Source organism: Balaenoptera borealis (assembly GCF_965194805.1).
Source record: "Balaenoptera borealis genome assembly, chromosome: 5".
NCBI lineage: Eukaryota > Metazoa > Chordata > Mammalia > Artiodactyla > Balaenopteridae > Balaenoptera > Balaenoptera borealis.
In genome coordinates, this window is record NC_138862.1 from 2,185,106 (window position 1) to 2,201,386 (window position 16,281).

Here is a 16,281-nt window from a genome sequence, read left to right on the forward strand (position 1 = left end):
AGTTTTACTTCTTCCTTTCCAATTTGGATGACTTTTATTTATTTTTATTGCCTAATTGCCCTAAGACTTCCAATACTATGTTAAATAAAAGTGGTGGGCATCCTTGTCTTATTCCTGATCTCAGAAGAAAAGCTTTCAGCTTTTCACCGTTGATTACGATGTTGGCTGTGGGCTTGCCATATATGGCCTTTATTATGTTGAGGTATGTTCCCTCTATTCTGGCTTTGTTGAGAATTTTTATCATAAATGGATGTTGAATTTTGTCAAATGCTTTGTCTGCATCTATTGACAAGATCACATGATTTCTAATCCTTCATTCTGTTAATGTAGTGTATCACATTAATTTGTGGATATTGAACCATCCTTGCAATCCTGGAGTAAATCCCACCTGATCATCGTGTGTAATCCTTTTCATGTTTTGTTGAATTTGGTTTGCTAATATTTTGTTGAGGATTTTTGTACCTATGTTTATCAGAGATACTGGCCTGTAATTTTCTTTTCTTGTGGCATCCTTGTCCGGTTTTGGTATCTGGGTAATGCAGGCCTGTAAAACAAGTTTGGGAGAGTTCCTTCCTCTTCTATTTTTTGGAAGAGGTTGAGAAGGACTGGTATTAATTCTCTGAATGTTTGGTAGAATCACCAGTGAAGCCATCTGGTCCTGGACTTTTGTTAGTTGGGAGGTTTTTGAAAACTGATTCAATGTCCTTACTAGTAATCAGTCTGTTTAGATGTTCTATTTCATCATGACTCAGTCTTGGTAGGTTGTATGTTTCTAGGAATTTATCCATTTCTTCTAGGTCATCCAATTTATTGGCATGTAATTGTTCATAGTACTAGTCTCTTATGACACTTTGTATTTCTGTGGTGTCACTTGTAACATCTCTTTCATTTCTGATTTTGAGTCCTCTCTCTTTTTTTCTTGGTGAGTCTAGCTAAAGGTTTGTCAATTTTATCTTTTCAAAGAACCAGCTCTTAGTTTCATTGATCTTTTCTATTATCTTTTTTTTTTTAATTTTTTTTTATTTTTGGCTGTGTTGGGTCGTCGTCTCTACGCGAGGGCCTTCTCCAGTTGCGGCAAGCGGGGGCCACTCCTCATCGCGGTGCGCGGGCCTCTCACTATCGCGGCCTCTCCTGCTGCGGGGCGCAGGCTCCAGATGCACAGGCTCAGTAGTTGTGGCTCACGGGCCCAGCCGCCCCACGGCATGTGGGATCCTCCCAGACCAGGGCCCAAACCCGTGTCCCCTGCATTGGCAGGCAGAATCTCAACCACTGCGCCACCAGGGAAGCCCAATCTTTTCTATTGTCTTTTCAGTCTCTATTTCATTTGTTTCTCCTCTGATCATGTTATTTCCTTCCTTCCACTAACTTTGAGCTTTGTTCTTTTTCTAGTTCCTTGAGGTGTAAAATTAGGTTGTTTGTTTGAGACATTTCTTGTTTCTTGAGGAAGGCATTTATTGCCATGAACTTCCCTCTTAGAACTGCTTTCACTGCATCCCATAAATTTTGATATGTTACATTTCCACGTTCATTTGTTTCAAGGTAGTTTTTTATTTCTCTTTTGGTTTCTTTTTTGACCCATTGGTTCTTCAACAGCATGTTGTTTAATCTCCACATATTTGTGCAGTTTGCAGTTTTCTTCATGTAATTAATTTCTAGTTTCATACCTTTGTGGTTGGAAAAGATGCTTGATATGATTTCAATCCTCTTAAGTTTATTAAGACTTGTTTTGCAGCCTAACATATGATCTATCTTGAAAAATATTCCATGTGTACTTGAGAAGAATCTGTATTCTGTTGTTTTTGGACAGTATATTCTGTAAATATCTGTTAAATCCATCTAGTTTAACATATTTAAGGCCGATGTGTCCTTATTCATTTTCTGTCTGGAGGTTCTATCCATTTATGTAAGTGGAGTATTAAAACCCATACTATTATTACACTGCTATTCTCCCTTTAGATATGTTAATATTTGCTTTGTATTTTAGGTGCTCCATATGTTGGGTGTATAAATACTTATGAACATTACATTTTGTTATTGGATTGACCCCTTTATCATTACATAACACCCATCTTTGTCTCTTACCACAGTCTCTGATTTAAAGTCTATTTAGTCTGATATAAGTGTAGCTACTCCAGCTTTTTTTCGTTTCCATTTGCATGGAATATCTTTTTCCATTCCTTTACTTTCGGTTTGTGTGTCCTTACATCTAAAGTGAGTCTCTTGTAGGCAGTTTATAGATGGGTCTTGATTTTTTTATCCATTCAGTCACTTTGTCTTTTGAGTGGAGTATTTAGCCATTTAAATGTAAAGTAATTATTGATAGGTGTGTGCTTATTATCATTTTCTTAATTGTTTTCTGGCTGTTTTTAAAGTTCCTCTCTGTTCCTATCTCCTTCTCTTGCTCTCTTCCTTGTGGTTTGATGACTTTCTTTAGTGGTATGTTTATATTCCTTTATCTTTTGTGTATTTACTATAGGTTTTGCTTTGTGGTTACCATGAGGCTTATATGTAGTAACTTACATCTATAACAGCCTATTTTAAGTTGATAACAACTTAAGTTTGATCCCATTCTAAAACTCAGCATTGTAACTCCCCCCTCCAACATTTTGTTTTTGAGATGTCACATTTTACATCTTTTTATCTTGTGTATCCCTTAACTAACTACTGTAATCATAGCTATTTTTACTGCTTTTTTTCACCTTCATACCAGCTTTATAAGTGATCAATCCACTACATTTATCAGTTACCTTTCCAATGAGATTTATTCTTTCATGTATTTCTGTTACTAATTAGCACCGTTTCTTTTCGTCTTAAAGAAGTCTCTAACATTTCTTATAGGGCTGGCTTAGTGGTGATAAACTTTAGTTTTTACTTGTCTGGAAAACTCTTTATCTTTCCTTCAATTCTGAAGGATAACTTTGCCACACAGAGTATTCTTGGTTGGAAGTTGTTTGTCCCCCACCCCCTCCCCCAGCAAGCTTAATATATTGTGCCACTCCCTTCTGGCCTGCAAAGTTTCTGCTGAAAATCTGCTGATAGTTTTATGGGGTTCTCTTGCACATAACAGATTCTTTCCTTGTCTTTAACTTTTGACATTTTACCTATAATGTGTCTTTGTGTGAGTCTCTTTGGGTTCATCTTGTTTGAAACTCTCTGGGCTTCCTGGATCTGAATGTCTCTCTCCTTCCCCAGGGTAGGGAAGTTTTTAGCCATTTATTTCCTCAAATAAAATTTCTGCCCCTTTCGCTCTCTCTCTTCTCCTTCTGGGACCCCTATGATGTGAATGTTTGTCTGTTTGATGTTGTCCCGTAAACCATCTTCCATTTTTTCCAATCTTTTCTCTCCTCTGATTGGACAAATCCCCCTGCCTTGTCTTCGAGTTGACTGGTCCTTCCTTTGCTTCATCTAGTCTGCTGTTGAACCCCTCTCGCATATCTTTCAGTTCGGTTATTGTGCTCTTCAGCTCTGAGACTTCTATTTGGTACTTTCTTATAAGTTTCTATCTCTTTGTTGAAGTTCTCACGGTCTTCCTCCATTTTCCCCCCCAGTCCGATGAGCGTCTTTATGAACATTACTCTGAACTCTTCACCAGGGAAATTACATATCTCTGTTTCATTAAGGTTATTTCCTGAGGTTTCATCTTGTGCTTTCATTTGGGAACATGCTCCTCTGTTTCTTCATTTTGCTTGTCTGTGTCACTTTCCGTACAGTAGAGGAAACGACCACCTCTTCCAGTCTTCAAGGAGTGGCCTCGTGTAGGAGATAAACCTTGTTGTTCAACTTTGCCCCAGCTCTTGGTTGTCTCTCAAACCTTTGTGCTCGTCTAAGCAGCCTGTTATATTTCTAGTGGTTCCCAGGAGTTGAGGGTGTGCCAAGACCTGTCAGTGTCCCAGAGGGGAGGGTCTCAGCAACTACCTTCAGGCTGTTTGGAAGCCAGACCCTCAGGGAGCAGCTTTTAACAGTATGCAAAAAATACAGTCCCATGGGACCACAAGCACACACTTCTACACTTGGGTTGTTCAAAAGCCCTCAGAACTGATATCTGTATTATAAGACATGGACAAACTCAGAAAAAGCATGATGCTAGTGACTGGTTCTGTGAGCTGACAGACTGTGGATTTAGGATCAAAGTCATGGATCTCTCAAATAACTGTCAATACATACCAGCACCAAAGCATAAAATCTTAGCACTTCTTCCTTGCTAAGTATGATGTGGTGTTTCAGGGAACAGAAAGTAAAGCACACCAAGACACAGAACTTCCTCTAGCCTAATCACCAGGACAAATGGACCACAGAGGCAAAGTCACTGCCCTCTAAGCAAAAACTGTATCTCTTACAATAAACCATCCTTCCTCGAGTTGAGACAGAAAAGTTAAGAGCCGGTCTGTCTTTGTCTTTGCAAGATGCACCCCTTATCCAAGAAGGGGTGATTCACAGCCGTAAATGTTAAACCCAACCCGAGCTTGTGGTACAGGGACTGGAAACCTGCCACCCCCACAGAAGTCCTCTTGTGTGTACTGTCTTTCAAAGCAAGCAGGACGCGCAGAGGCTGCCCCCAGGGCTGCGCCGTCCCGGCCCCTCCTTACTTTGTGGTCCACGGTAGCCATGCAGTGGCCAGCTTTGTGTGTGTCCTTATGCTTCCCGTGGGGCTCTGTCATCCCCAGCATGGTGCTCTCCCCTCCAGTTGCTGGAGCTGAAGGTAAAGAGAGAACTTCCAGTTCAAATTCAATCACGTGGTATGCAGGCGCAGCCGGCAGGCTGATGCTCGTGACCTTGTCGGACGACTGAACCCGGAGCGGAGCGTCAGAAGCCTTTTCTAGGGGAGACAGAAGAGGTCACCTGTAACACAGCCCCCCTGTTTCCGTGCTCCTTCTCCTGTCGTAGGTGAGGGCCCAGGAGTGAAGCTCCAGCCCAGCTCCTGCTGCCCGTACACACACGCAGGAGTGTAACCGGGAAGGATGACAGAGGGGGGAGGCAGGAGAATCAGGGGCAGAACCCCGAAGAGGTAGCAGCACCGCGTGAAAGCTGTCCAGCTGAGCTCGGCTCAGAGAACCGCCACCGTGCTCAGTCTGAAGACAGGAAAGAGACGCTCTTCACACAGCCCACCCGAGACTGCGCGTGTCCCCACAGGACATGCTCCCACTCAGAAAGAGGGCTGCATCCTTCCCTCTCCGTACCTCGTGGCTGGGGACTGTGGGAGACGGGACTTTTTTAGGGCTTCCAACCAGTGTCTTAAAAGGCTGGTTTGCTTTTTCTTTCTGCTGAGGAAAGCTGAGGAGGGTGGAAGGAGGCTGGAGGCCAGCAGGGCACCACCACGGAGCATGAGCCCAGGCAGTAACGCTGCATCACAAGACCACAGCAAGGTCAGCACCACCTGGCCACTGGGCATGTGCACGGCTCTAAGCCTCTTCCCTTCAAATGTAACGCCCCACCGAGGGGAAGGGCTACGGTCCCCCTACAGGTGGAACGTGACCATGAAAGAGTTGCAAGGAGAAGCGGTCCTCAGATGCCACCTGAGGATGGCGGGGACGACAAGCTCCTCATCCTCACGGTGCATGACAACGCCAAGAGTCCACCTGCTCCAGGTGACTGCTGCCTTACCTCTCATGTTGGAATAGATCACCGCTCTGCTCTCTTCATGACACAGGATAAGCATGGCTTCCACATTGCTGAGCTGAAGGCTGTCCCCGTGTTTTACTGTGTAATGGCCAGTAGTGACAGTGAACTTGACCTTCTGAGGAATACCAGCCAAAAGGCTATCTAAAGGGAAGAAGACAGCCATGAGCACCCCTCCCAACCAAGAGCACCAGCGGAAGGCCTCCTGTGGGTCAGAGGCGCGCTGTGTCTTCTACTGGAGAGACCTGCTCACTGTACATATCCACAAAGTCGCTCAGCGCCCACCCTGACTGCTCATCTCAGTTACGCGGTCTGCAGCGCTGAGGGGGTCCTCGCTAGGCACAGGAGAATCTGAGAGCCTCAGGGACCTTATCACCACTTCCGTTTAGAGAGTCAGGGATCGTGGTGGCAACCGTGTCTATGAGGGTCTCAAAATTTACCCGCTAGCCAGTTATTGAGAGAAACTCAGATAACGACACTAAAGAAAAAACGAATGAAACCGCATGTGCTGCTGCTATTCAGATTTTCCTCTGGCCTTTCCAGGTTAGGCCTCTTCCAGATCTCTGGTTCAGAGCAGCTCGATAGAAGATACGGTACACTTTCTCCTGGATGGAAATGGAGGGCGGGAATGGGCTGAGGTTTCTAAGAATCGGTTCCAGGGAAGGCAGAAGGAAGAAGGCAAGAGACAAGACACAAGGAGAAGGAATAACAGACAAGAGGGAGAGAGAGAGGAGAGCCGGGAGGTGAGAAAGGGAGTGCGGGCCGGGGCAGGGCGGAGGCGTGAGCCAGCACCTCCCAGGCTCTCCCACCGCAGGGCTCAGCCTTTCTCACAAGAGGTTCTCTGAGGGAAGAACCACTGAGAGACTGCTGTGTTCCACACCCGAGGGCCTTTCCAGGTAGCCAGGGGAGAAGTTTAAAAGCATAAAAATAGGTAGTTTAGAGAGATTAAATAGAAAAAAAAAAGCTTTCCTTGATTTTTTTTTTTCCCAAATGGAAGAAGCAAGCAAATAAATACATTGTTTCTAGCCTAAACCACAGAGACACTCACTCATTAGTGTTTTACTGAAGTGCCATGTGGTCTTCAATAATTTGTTTACACCAACTCCTCCTAATTGTAGGACTTAACAAAAAGGACAGCAGCACTGAATTTCTGAAATGCCATGCGGGGGGGGGGGGGGGGGGGGGGGGCGGGGGAGGGGGGAAGGGGGTGTCAAGGTTAATCAACACTTTCAAAGGAAAAGACTTTTGATCAGAGCATAGACCATAACTAATCTAGCATTCAGCCTCTGAAATGGAACTCTAAGCAGGAAATTGTATTTACTTATTAAATTCTCTGCAGCAGACATCAGCGGAGATTTAGCTCATTTTTCTCAGCTAATGTTTAGTAAACATGAAAGCAGCAATTACAGAAAAGCAAATATTCAGATGAACAAAAGAGCCACAGCCAGCTCCCCGGCAAAATCTCCACGAGGCTCCCCGAAGTGTCTCTTACAGAGGGACACGGCTACAGAGGGCCGCAAGCGCGACGCTGCAGAAAGCCCTCCTTCCACGTGCTGCCTGAGAGTAAAGGAGCCAAGTGCGGCGCAGAACCCGCGGAGCCCCGCGGCCCACTCACCGGCCAGCGGCTCCACGTGCAGCTGCGGCTCCTGCGAGTACACTTCGTACTGCACCAGCGGGTACATGTGAGGAAGGACGAACCACACCGGGCCCACCGAGGCGCACAGCTGCCGCAGCGTGTAGGTTCCCGGCTCCTTGGCCTGGGGGCAAAACCGAGCATTCGCACAGCCGTCCCAGTGTCCCCGTTCCTGCAATGACGAGCTTCTCAAGGGGAGGCTGAGCCAGAATCTCTGAAGTGACCGTTTTTCTTACCCTCTTTATCCTGCTGCTCTGTGCTAACACGTCTACACGCGGGCTGTTCAAAAGATCCCTCAGCATCTCTCAATGGAGGATTTTCTGAGTAACTGATGCTTAGGTTTGACTTTACGCTTAATAATGCATTCTCAATTTAATAAGCTTTATCTGTGGCTTTCTCTTCTGGAAAAGGTATTTAATGGAGACAGGGAGCATGAAATTTAAGACCTGCTCTAAGACCAGACTAAAAACACACGTGGCAAATAACTGTACTTTCCACTGGCCTCTTGGGTCAGCGGAACTAACAGAACCCGCTGCACTGGAGGAAGATCTGTATCGCAGCGGGGCAGAAGCAACTGTTTTGACATCCATCCATGCAGCCACGAAAGGAAAAGAGAGTTTAACATGAAAGCGCCATCTTCTCTGAAACTTCCTCATTTTAGCAAATGAGGGTGTATTCTAATACAAAGGGAAAAAGTCTAACTAAATCCCGTGAGAACACAAATAATTACCTATGTCAAGAACTTCATTCAAAATTTATCAACTGCCTTAAAATTATATAAGTACAAAAGATTTTTTCAAAAACATCAGTCTGTTTTTCTTTAAGGATAAAAGTCAAAGTCAGGTTAACAGAACAGAGGCGTCTACTGGCTTCTCAGCTTCTTCAGAGGGTTCTCGCAAGTGCCACCCGCTCCCGACCACCCTTGAAGCCAACTCCCCAGCCCAACACATACCTGCGTCCTGAACGTGATCGTGTTGGGCCCTGGCTCCAGGGTCACAGCGGCGCACTTCAGCACGTGGGCCCCAGCCTCCAGAGCGGCACCCGAGGGCGCTTCCAGGGACGCGCCACTCTCCTGCTTCCTTAGGAGCATGTGGACGTTTTTGCAGATAATCCCTGTTGTGTGCAAGGAATTGTCGGAAGGACTTCTCTCGAACATCTCGCACAGCTCCAGCGCGGGCAGGCTGTTCTGGGATGTGGGGAAAGGCGCGGTCTCTGCCGGGAAGCTGACAATCCCATTGGCCGTCTTGTGCTTGGTGAGCCACTCGGCAGTCTTCCGGTAGTTGTTTTTCTCGATGCTGAAGTGGACGTTGATGGCAATCTGCTCCACGTGGACAGGCACGGGCATCTGACTGCACACGGTTATCTCCACGGACAAGGCACCACCCACATGGACCACGGCATTGGAAGGGGTAAAATGGAGATCTCTCAGTTGTGCAAAAGAATGCATAGGGAGTACTATTTTGTGACCTGTAAATACACAGTACCATGTTTTACTTCCTAAGTCACACTTCCAGATGCTACAGAGACTGCAGGACTGGGCCACTATCGGGCCCGCAGGAAGCAATGACGTGCAAAAGAGATGGTTCAGACCCTCCCAACCTTGTGCCTTCTTCACACACCAAAAAGAGTTATTCTGTCAAAAAGAGAACAGAAACACATGCCTAGATAACTCCTGGAAATCATAACACCTGAAGAAATTAACGTTTCTAACTCCTGTTTTGGCAAACCCAAGAGAAATACAGGTCAACTAACTCCTCAATTTCAAAACAAGATTTGTAAAGTCCAATTCCTAGAGCTGTTTCAGGGAATTCCACCACCTTCCCACGCACATAAAGATTCTCCAGTAAAGATGCCCAAATCCCCTGTACATCTGGAGATAAACCCAGGTGTGTGCCACCCTGTGAGGTCAGCCAGTGAAGTGAGGAGCCAGGAGGGCAGCAGGTCCCCAGCCCCACAGGCGCCATCACGGGGGAACCCACTGCATCCTCCAATTTCCTTTCCACAAGCACTGGTGTGTCCAGAACATCCACAAGGCCACTGGACTGACCGGTAAGGGAGGCGGTGCCGAGACTGATGCCATAAAATCACAAGGAGGACAATCACAGAATATTTTCTTCACAGAGACGCCACGGAAAGTTGGCAGGAAAAGCGTAACTGCACAGTCTCACGCACGTGCCACACACAGCAGATTCAGCACACAGCTCTACAATGACCAGTCTGGGCAAATTAAAGGCTCTAAAACACAAATCAGTGCCACGCTGCCCCTGAGAGACCCATGCAGATGGCTCGACGTGCGTGACGCGCACCCCAGCAGGCAACGACCACAGCAACCCGAAGCCAAAACCTCTGGAAACACTGGCTTTCAAGCAGTTAGCAACCGCTATGGACTGAATGCGGTCCCGCCAAAATTCTTAAGTGGAAGCCCTACCCCCCAGTGGGCCCTCTGGGAGACAGTTAGGGTTTGATGAGGTCATGAGGGATGCATGCCCTTGTAGGAGGACGCACCAGAGAGCCCTCTCCGTCTCTCCCCCCACCTCCCTTCCCCACTCCCTCTCTCTGAGTCTCTCCATTTCTCCCCCATCTCTCCCTGCACCTCCCTTCCCACTCCCTCCCTCTCTCTGAGTCTCTCTCTCTCCACCTCTCTTCCACCACACCCCCACCCCTTGCCATGAAGGGACAAGCCAGGAAGAGGGGCCTCATCAGAAACCCACCCTGCTGGCATCTTGACCTCAGATGTCAGTCTCCAGAACTGTGAGAAAATAAACACCCGCTGCCGAAGCGTCCAGTCTGTGGCATTTTGTCATGGCAGCTCGAGCTAAGACAGTGACTATTTTAAATAAATACTCTTCTTGATAAACTGAACATGAGAAGCTAACTATTACAATAAATTTAATCTTACTACACAGCAATTCTTAAAGTATATTTGCCAAAACATTTAGCCTGAACCTAAGGCTTTGAGATCTACCTTGCTGTTGGACATTACCATAAGGAAATACTCAAGAAACTTCAGACGGTGAGACAGTCTATGAGACAAGTGGCTCGATGTCTTTAAAAAGTCAGTGCCGTACAACCCTGTTGTCAAACAACCGCTGAAGGGATGAACGCAGTGTGGTCCATCCGTACCATGGAATATTATTCAGTCACAAAAAGGAATGAAATGCTGACACACGCTACAACATAGTTGAATCCTGAAAACATTGTGCTGAGTGAAATAAGCCGGTCACAACAAAACACATATTGTATGATTCCATTTATGTGAAATATCCAGAACACGTATCTTCAGAGACAGAAAGTGGATTAGTGGTTCCCGGGGACTTGCGGGGGATGGCGGGTGGTAGGAGGTTGGGAGGAAATAAGTGTGGGGTTTCTTTCAGGTGATAAAAATGCTCTAACACTGACTGTGGGATGGGTGCACGTGTCTGTGACAACACCAAAAGCCACAGAGTCGTATACTGCACGTTGTGAATCCTATCTCAATAAAGCTGTTGTATTTTAAAAGGTCAGTGTCCGGAAAAGAGGAAGAAAACGAGATAAAGACTGTTCTAAGTTAAAGGAGAACTGAGATACAACAATCAAATGCAGTGTGTGACCCCTGAGTGGACTAGTCGAGTCCAATTATTTTGCATATAAAATAATTTGTAAGAACACTTTTCACGACAATGGGGGAGACCTGAAGAGGGGCTAACTTGGTAGCCCGACTTAGAACCCTGTCCAGCTGTGGGCAGGGTGGTGAGGGGATCACCTCTGTTTTCAGAAGATGCTACACTGTTCCAGGGTCTGGAGCTGCTCTGAAGTTCAGCAAAAAGACAAAAGAAAGATAGAGACACACGTTTGCTACATGGCAAAATGTTAACAACTGCTGAATCTAGGTGGTCAGTATAGAGTACACACGCTGTATTATCATTTTTGCTTTTCTGTGACATTTGAAATTTTTCATAGTAATGTCTGAAAACAAGCCTTACCTGGGCTGTCTGCCTGCCGGCTGGCGAAGCTGAGAATCTCTCTGCAGAAGTGCTCCCGCTCGCTCTCAGTCAGGTGCCGGTCGCTGGCCAGGAGGCTGCTGGTCTGAAGGTAGCTGAGTGCAGAGTCAAGGGGCCTCAGAGGACCGCACGCTGGGGCGCTGCACCCACAGCCCCTCCAGTCCCCAGAGGGTGCATCCCGACGGCGGTTCCCCTTTCTCTAGGGTATTAGGAACTCAAGCAGAGGTCAGATACGCTGACCAGGCACCAGCTTCTATCCAACACGGTACGCGTGTCAAGGCAGGCTTTTCTCCCCAGTTATCAGGTACTCATTAAACCCTCAATGGTGGGCACTGCTGCCGTACAAAGAGAAAGCAATCCTCCTACTTCATGAACGTATTCAACTTAAAGGATACTTTTCAATTTGTCCAAGGTGTTTCTGACATTCAGCTAGTTGCTTCCTTGTGTGTGTGATAGGCAGTGCCCAGCCCTCAGCCAGGTAATTCTTCAAGGCTCCTTGAAGATAGATTTCTGCCTTCTGGGGAGACTTCTTCCTCCTTGCAAATCAACAAACAGAAGCTTTCATTATGGGTCGTGATAATCAACAAACTCAGACATAACCTTTCATGGCCTGCTCTCCACCCGTGACAACCCCACACCATGAAACTGGTGCCACCTGCAGACAGTCCTTCTCTGACCACCCCCCATACGAGAAAGAACAAGAAATCAGGAACACCTAACAGGACCAGAGAAATGCGCTCAGGCTGAGAATCCCACACACGCTGTTTGCCCAGCATCCTACACCAGCCAAAGAGCCTTCAGAGTTGAATCTCTGGATAAGAACGTGAGGGCACCATTCACGATTTTAAGCTGACATAAGAACACCAAGCGTGAAGAAAGCGGAAGGCTCTGTCTACAGGCACACAACTAGTTATGGAGGAAGCTTCGAAACCTGGGCTCGGGGCCACACTACCTGCTGAAGACAGGCCAGCACAGAGGGTCTACACAGGCCAGCCGACAGGGGAGCTTGACTCAAGTCGGACACTCAGGCAAAAGCAATGAGCAGGTTTCGAAGATTTACAGAGAACTATGAGGAATTTAAATATCAACACTTATCACCCAAATGTAAACCCTCGAGACGTTCAGAATATAACAAAGTTTAAACCCCAATTAATGAGAGCGTGCCAGAGCTCCAGTGACAGCGTGGATGCCCTGGCCTTTCCCGGAGGGCTGGGGTTACTGACTTCACGGGGCGAAGGCCAGCACCGAACAAGCACTCGCTCTCTAAGCATCCTGGGGCAACATCCCAGGCTTACCTCGGAAGCAAGGAGAGTTCCCAAATTCTCAAACAAATTTTAAACCTATCAATTACATGTGTCGGTTTCTCTAGACTTTTATGGTCCCCTCCCCCATTTTTTATTTTATTTTATTTATTTAATTTTAAAAATAAATTTATTTATTTTTGGCTGCATTGAGGCTTCGTTGTTGTGCGTGGGCTTTCTCTAGTTGTGGCGAACGGGGGCTGTTCTTCGTTGCGGTGCACGGGCTTCTCATTGCGGTGGCTTCTCTTGTTGTGGAGCACGGGCTCTAGGTGCGCAGGCTTCAGTAGTTGTGGCTCGCGGGCTCAGTAGTTGTGGCTCATGGGCTCTAGAGCGCAGGCTCAGTAGTTGTGGCTCGCGGGCTCTAGAGCACAGGCTCAGTAGTTGTGGCGCACGGGCTTAGCTGCTCCGCGGCATGTGGGATCTTCCCAGACCAGGGCTCGAACCCGTGTCCCCTGCATTGGCAGACGGATTCTTAACCACTGCGCCACCAGGGAAGTCCTCCCCCATTTTTTAAAGGGGTCAGAACCTTCTATATACTTCTTCAGTTACTATCTCCAGCCAAAGATTCTTACACTTACACCGGAAGGGAGACCATCTGTCATCCAGTCCCCGGAGACCCAGGCCGAGGGTCACCTGGCTAGTCCATGGTCAGGCCAGAACCAGGACCCAAGTCTCCAGTTAGCAGGCCAGCATCACCCCACTGCAGCTCCAAGCCTCAGCTCACAGCACCTGAGGACATGGCTACTGATTCAGTCATGAGATACACTAGCTGGAGACTCAGGAGAGCCGACCTCCAGCTCCAGCATTACTCAGCTGTGCAACTGACTCCCTGCTCCAATCACACCTGAAACACTAGGAAGTTCACTTAGATGATCTACAAATCCCTTCGGAGCCCTGCAATCAGTTAAAGTAAATTATTCTTTCTTGTTTCATCTAACGAAATGACTAACTATAGATTTCAAGATACCATTTCAAACACACATTTCTTTTGAGAAAATGTAAACATCTTTTCCCTCATAATCTGTATCTCTTCCCAGTGCTTTGAACTAGCAGTTACACTGGCAGCAGGGGTTCTTTATCAAACACGTGAGAAATATGCCACGTTTTTAGTCTTTTCTCTGGAATCCACTCCAAAGCTGGAGCCAGACTAGAAATGCTCACAGTGTTTGCACACCCCAGCTCACAAGCACTCACGGCTCAGCCCTCTCTCACGGACCTGACACATCACGTGCTTCACGTCACTGACCTCGAGGCTTTCAATCCTCTGAGGAGGCACTTAACAGCAACTAGAGAAAATGCTACAGAACACATACTATGTATTGCATATAATAGTATATATATTATCTACACGTATATAATATTTACATGTAAGTTCATTAAATTAATTAAATGAAGGAAACACAAAGATCAGTAACAATTATTAAGGGTAATAAGCTGAACTCACTCTGGTTTTCAAAGAAATTCTCTTAAGAAATGATGATTGGTTAACAGTTTACATTTTTTGTTCTACAAAGTTATGTACACTTCATATTAACTCCTACATAACAAACCTCTTACTACACGTGAGATGTCTGAAATTCAAAGAAAAGTTCAAAATCAATTACATGTAAAACTCCGCCAGATCCTTTCCAACGAACTTAGCGGATCGAATTCTCCCAATACTCGTATACATTTCAATGGTGGCATGGGACAAGTCCTGCGGAAAAGCAAAGAACCAAATAATTCTATACTTTATCTTTAATGTTAGACAAATCCTACATTTATTTACCCAAGGCTGAAGCAAAAGACTTCCTTATTAATAAAAGATAATTTTTTACTTTGTATCTCTTTTTGTGTTATTTGAGTTTTTATGTAATAGTGATTTATACAAAGTCATTAACTTGTACATAAACTATAAAGCATAATAATAAAAGAAACGTGAACTCAGCAGGCACAGAATAGTTTTTTTCGAAGTATTTTCCATCTGTGGGTAACATTTTTAATATCTTTCTCACATTTTGGATGACAGAGACAGTATTATAGACTACTGTCAAATGCTGTTGAATTAACCGTGACTCGGGAAGGCAGACGGTCCACCGAGCTTCTACTGCACTGCTTTCTAAGGCTGTCCAAATTTAAGTCCTTTAAAATCAAGTACAATAGCTCTGTTCAGGTTCAAATTGTTCCTTTGTACACAGAAAACCATTCACTATCCTTTCTTACAATTTCTGTTCTACTGAATGAGCAATACCATTGTGAACAAAATTATAAATACCTAAAGATGCTTTTATGCCTAATTATGGCACCATGGATACTAATAAACCAACTATTCCAGGTTTCATGCACAACTCCCTAGGGTACCACAGAAACTTCAAAGGCCAACAAGAAGGAGGTTCCAAATACCAGCTCATTCCCAACTCAAGAGGTCACAAAGTAGTAAAGTCTAGTAGAGGCGGGCTTTCTGCCATGGGTAGACAGGGAGGATTTGTAATACTTACTAAGTAGTGTTTTTCAAAAGCTTCTACTGATGATAACGCTTCTTTGAGCTTCTTGTACGGACTCTGAGCAGCGTTGGCTTAAACAGAAGGAAGTAAGAGCCCTTATTCATCTTCACCGTGTCCAGTCATGTGAGCTTACACTCCACCTCACATGTCACAGCTAAAGGACTTTGTCTGATGCTTATGGAAATCACAAACAGCCCACGCCGACTGAAACTACGTTATCACTTACATTCTTGTCTAATTAATATACTCATGAAATAGTCTAAACCTTTCAAGTAATACTTTTATCTTTAATAGAGACTAGAATTTTTTAAGTATGTGTTACAAATCCTACAATGAATTAAATTACTTCCGAAATGATCTGATGTGGTCTCAGATGGAAACAGTGTAATATACACATAACGCATTTTCCCTGACAAACTGATTCAATCCAGCAAGAGGCCTCTCAGGCCATTAGGTATGCTCTACTTCAGCAACAGTTTTGCTAAATCATACTCATCACTGTGTTCGTACCTAAAAGAATTAGTAACGTTCCTTTCAAAGTGCTTTACTACCTAGGGGTAATTTACTCAATAAAAGGATTTGTCGGGCCATATCGTTAGAAAAATAATCATCTGTAATTCAGAGGAAGATTGGTGCATTTAAACTTCACCGTGAGCTGTAAAAAGTCATGATCAGCTCATTTAAGCCTACAAGAAACTCAAGACACATTTTTAAGAATCGTTACAATTTCTTTTTTTCTTTTTTTTTTCTTTGGCCACACCGCACAGCGTGTGGGATCTCAGTTCCCTGACCACGGATGGAACCCGCGCCCCCTGCAGTGGAAGCGCAGAGTCCTAACCACCAGACCGCCAGGCAAGTCCCACAATTTCTTAAACTATTTCTGACATTTCTTTATGCTATTAAAAGGTAAAATATCCTATGTATTAATCTGGTCAGCTAATAACGAGTGTAATTTCCCAAATGGTGAGTAATTATATCACGGAACCCAAATTATATGTGCCAGTTACAGCCGACATTCTCGTTGCTTTCCACCACGTGTACGGGCACATCTCAAAAAGTACCTGTTTCAGGCCGTTCAGCTCCCAAGCCCGCCAAAAGATCAACCGTCCTGTTGAGGTCTTCTGAGTTAGGTCCCTGCTCTGACACAAGTCCACACAGATAGCCCAAGGACTTTAGCTGTTGAGATAAACCCCAAATTTCAATTAATTTGCCGTAAGAGTCAGCAGAGAATTTACAAATTTAAATATAAAGTTAAAACCATCTAAATA

General features: G+C 45.3%; 1 protein-coding gene across 6 annotated transcripts in view; it reads right to left on the minus strand.

Moving 5' to 3' along the window:
- The window catches only part of TRAPPC10 (trafficking protein particle complex subunit 10), a 92,689-nt gene that overhangs the window by 15,536 nt on the left and 60,872 nt on the right, over window positions 1-16,281 (minus strand). For 5 of the 6 annotated variants that reach the window (XM_082393489.1, XM_082393492.1, XM_082393487.1 and 2 more), the window contains 9 exons: window positions 16,075-16,189; window positions 15,008-15,084; window positions 14,135-14,226; window positions 11,625-11,765; window positions 11,212-11,324; window positions 8,202-8,716; window positions 7,232-7,373; window positions 5,602-5,760; window positions 4,587-4,816 (listed from right to left, as the gene is read on the minus strand). In XM_082393489.1, coding sequence (XP_082249615.1) covers window positions 4,587-4,816; window positions 5,602-5,760; window positions 7,232-7,373; window positions 8,202-8,716; window positions 11,212-11,324; window positions 11,625-11,765; window positions 14,135-14,226; window positions 15,008-15,084; window positions 16,075-16,189 — 1,584 coding nt within the window. The remainder of the gene's footprint in view (window positions 1-4,586; window positions 4,817-5,601; window positions 5,761-7,231; window positions 7,374-8,201; window positions 8,717-11,211; window positions 11,325-11,624; window positions 11,766-14,134; window positions 14,227-15,007; window positions 15,085-16,074; window positions 16,190-16,281) is intronic. The other variant, XM_082393491.1, reaches the window with a different exon arrangement.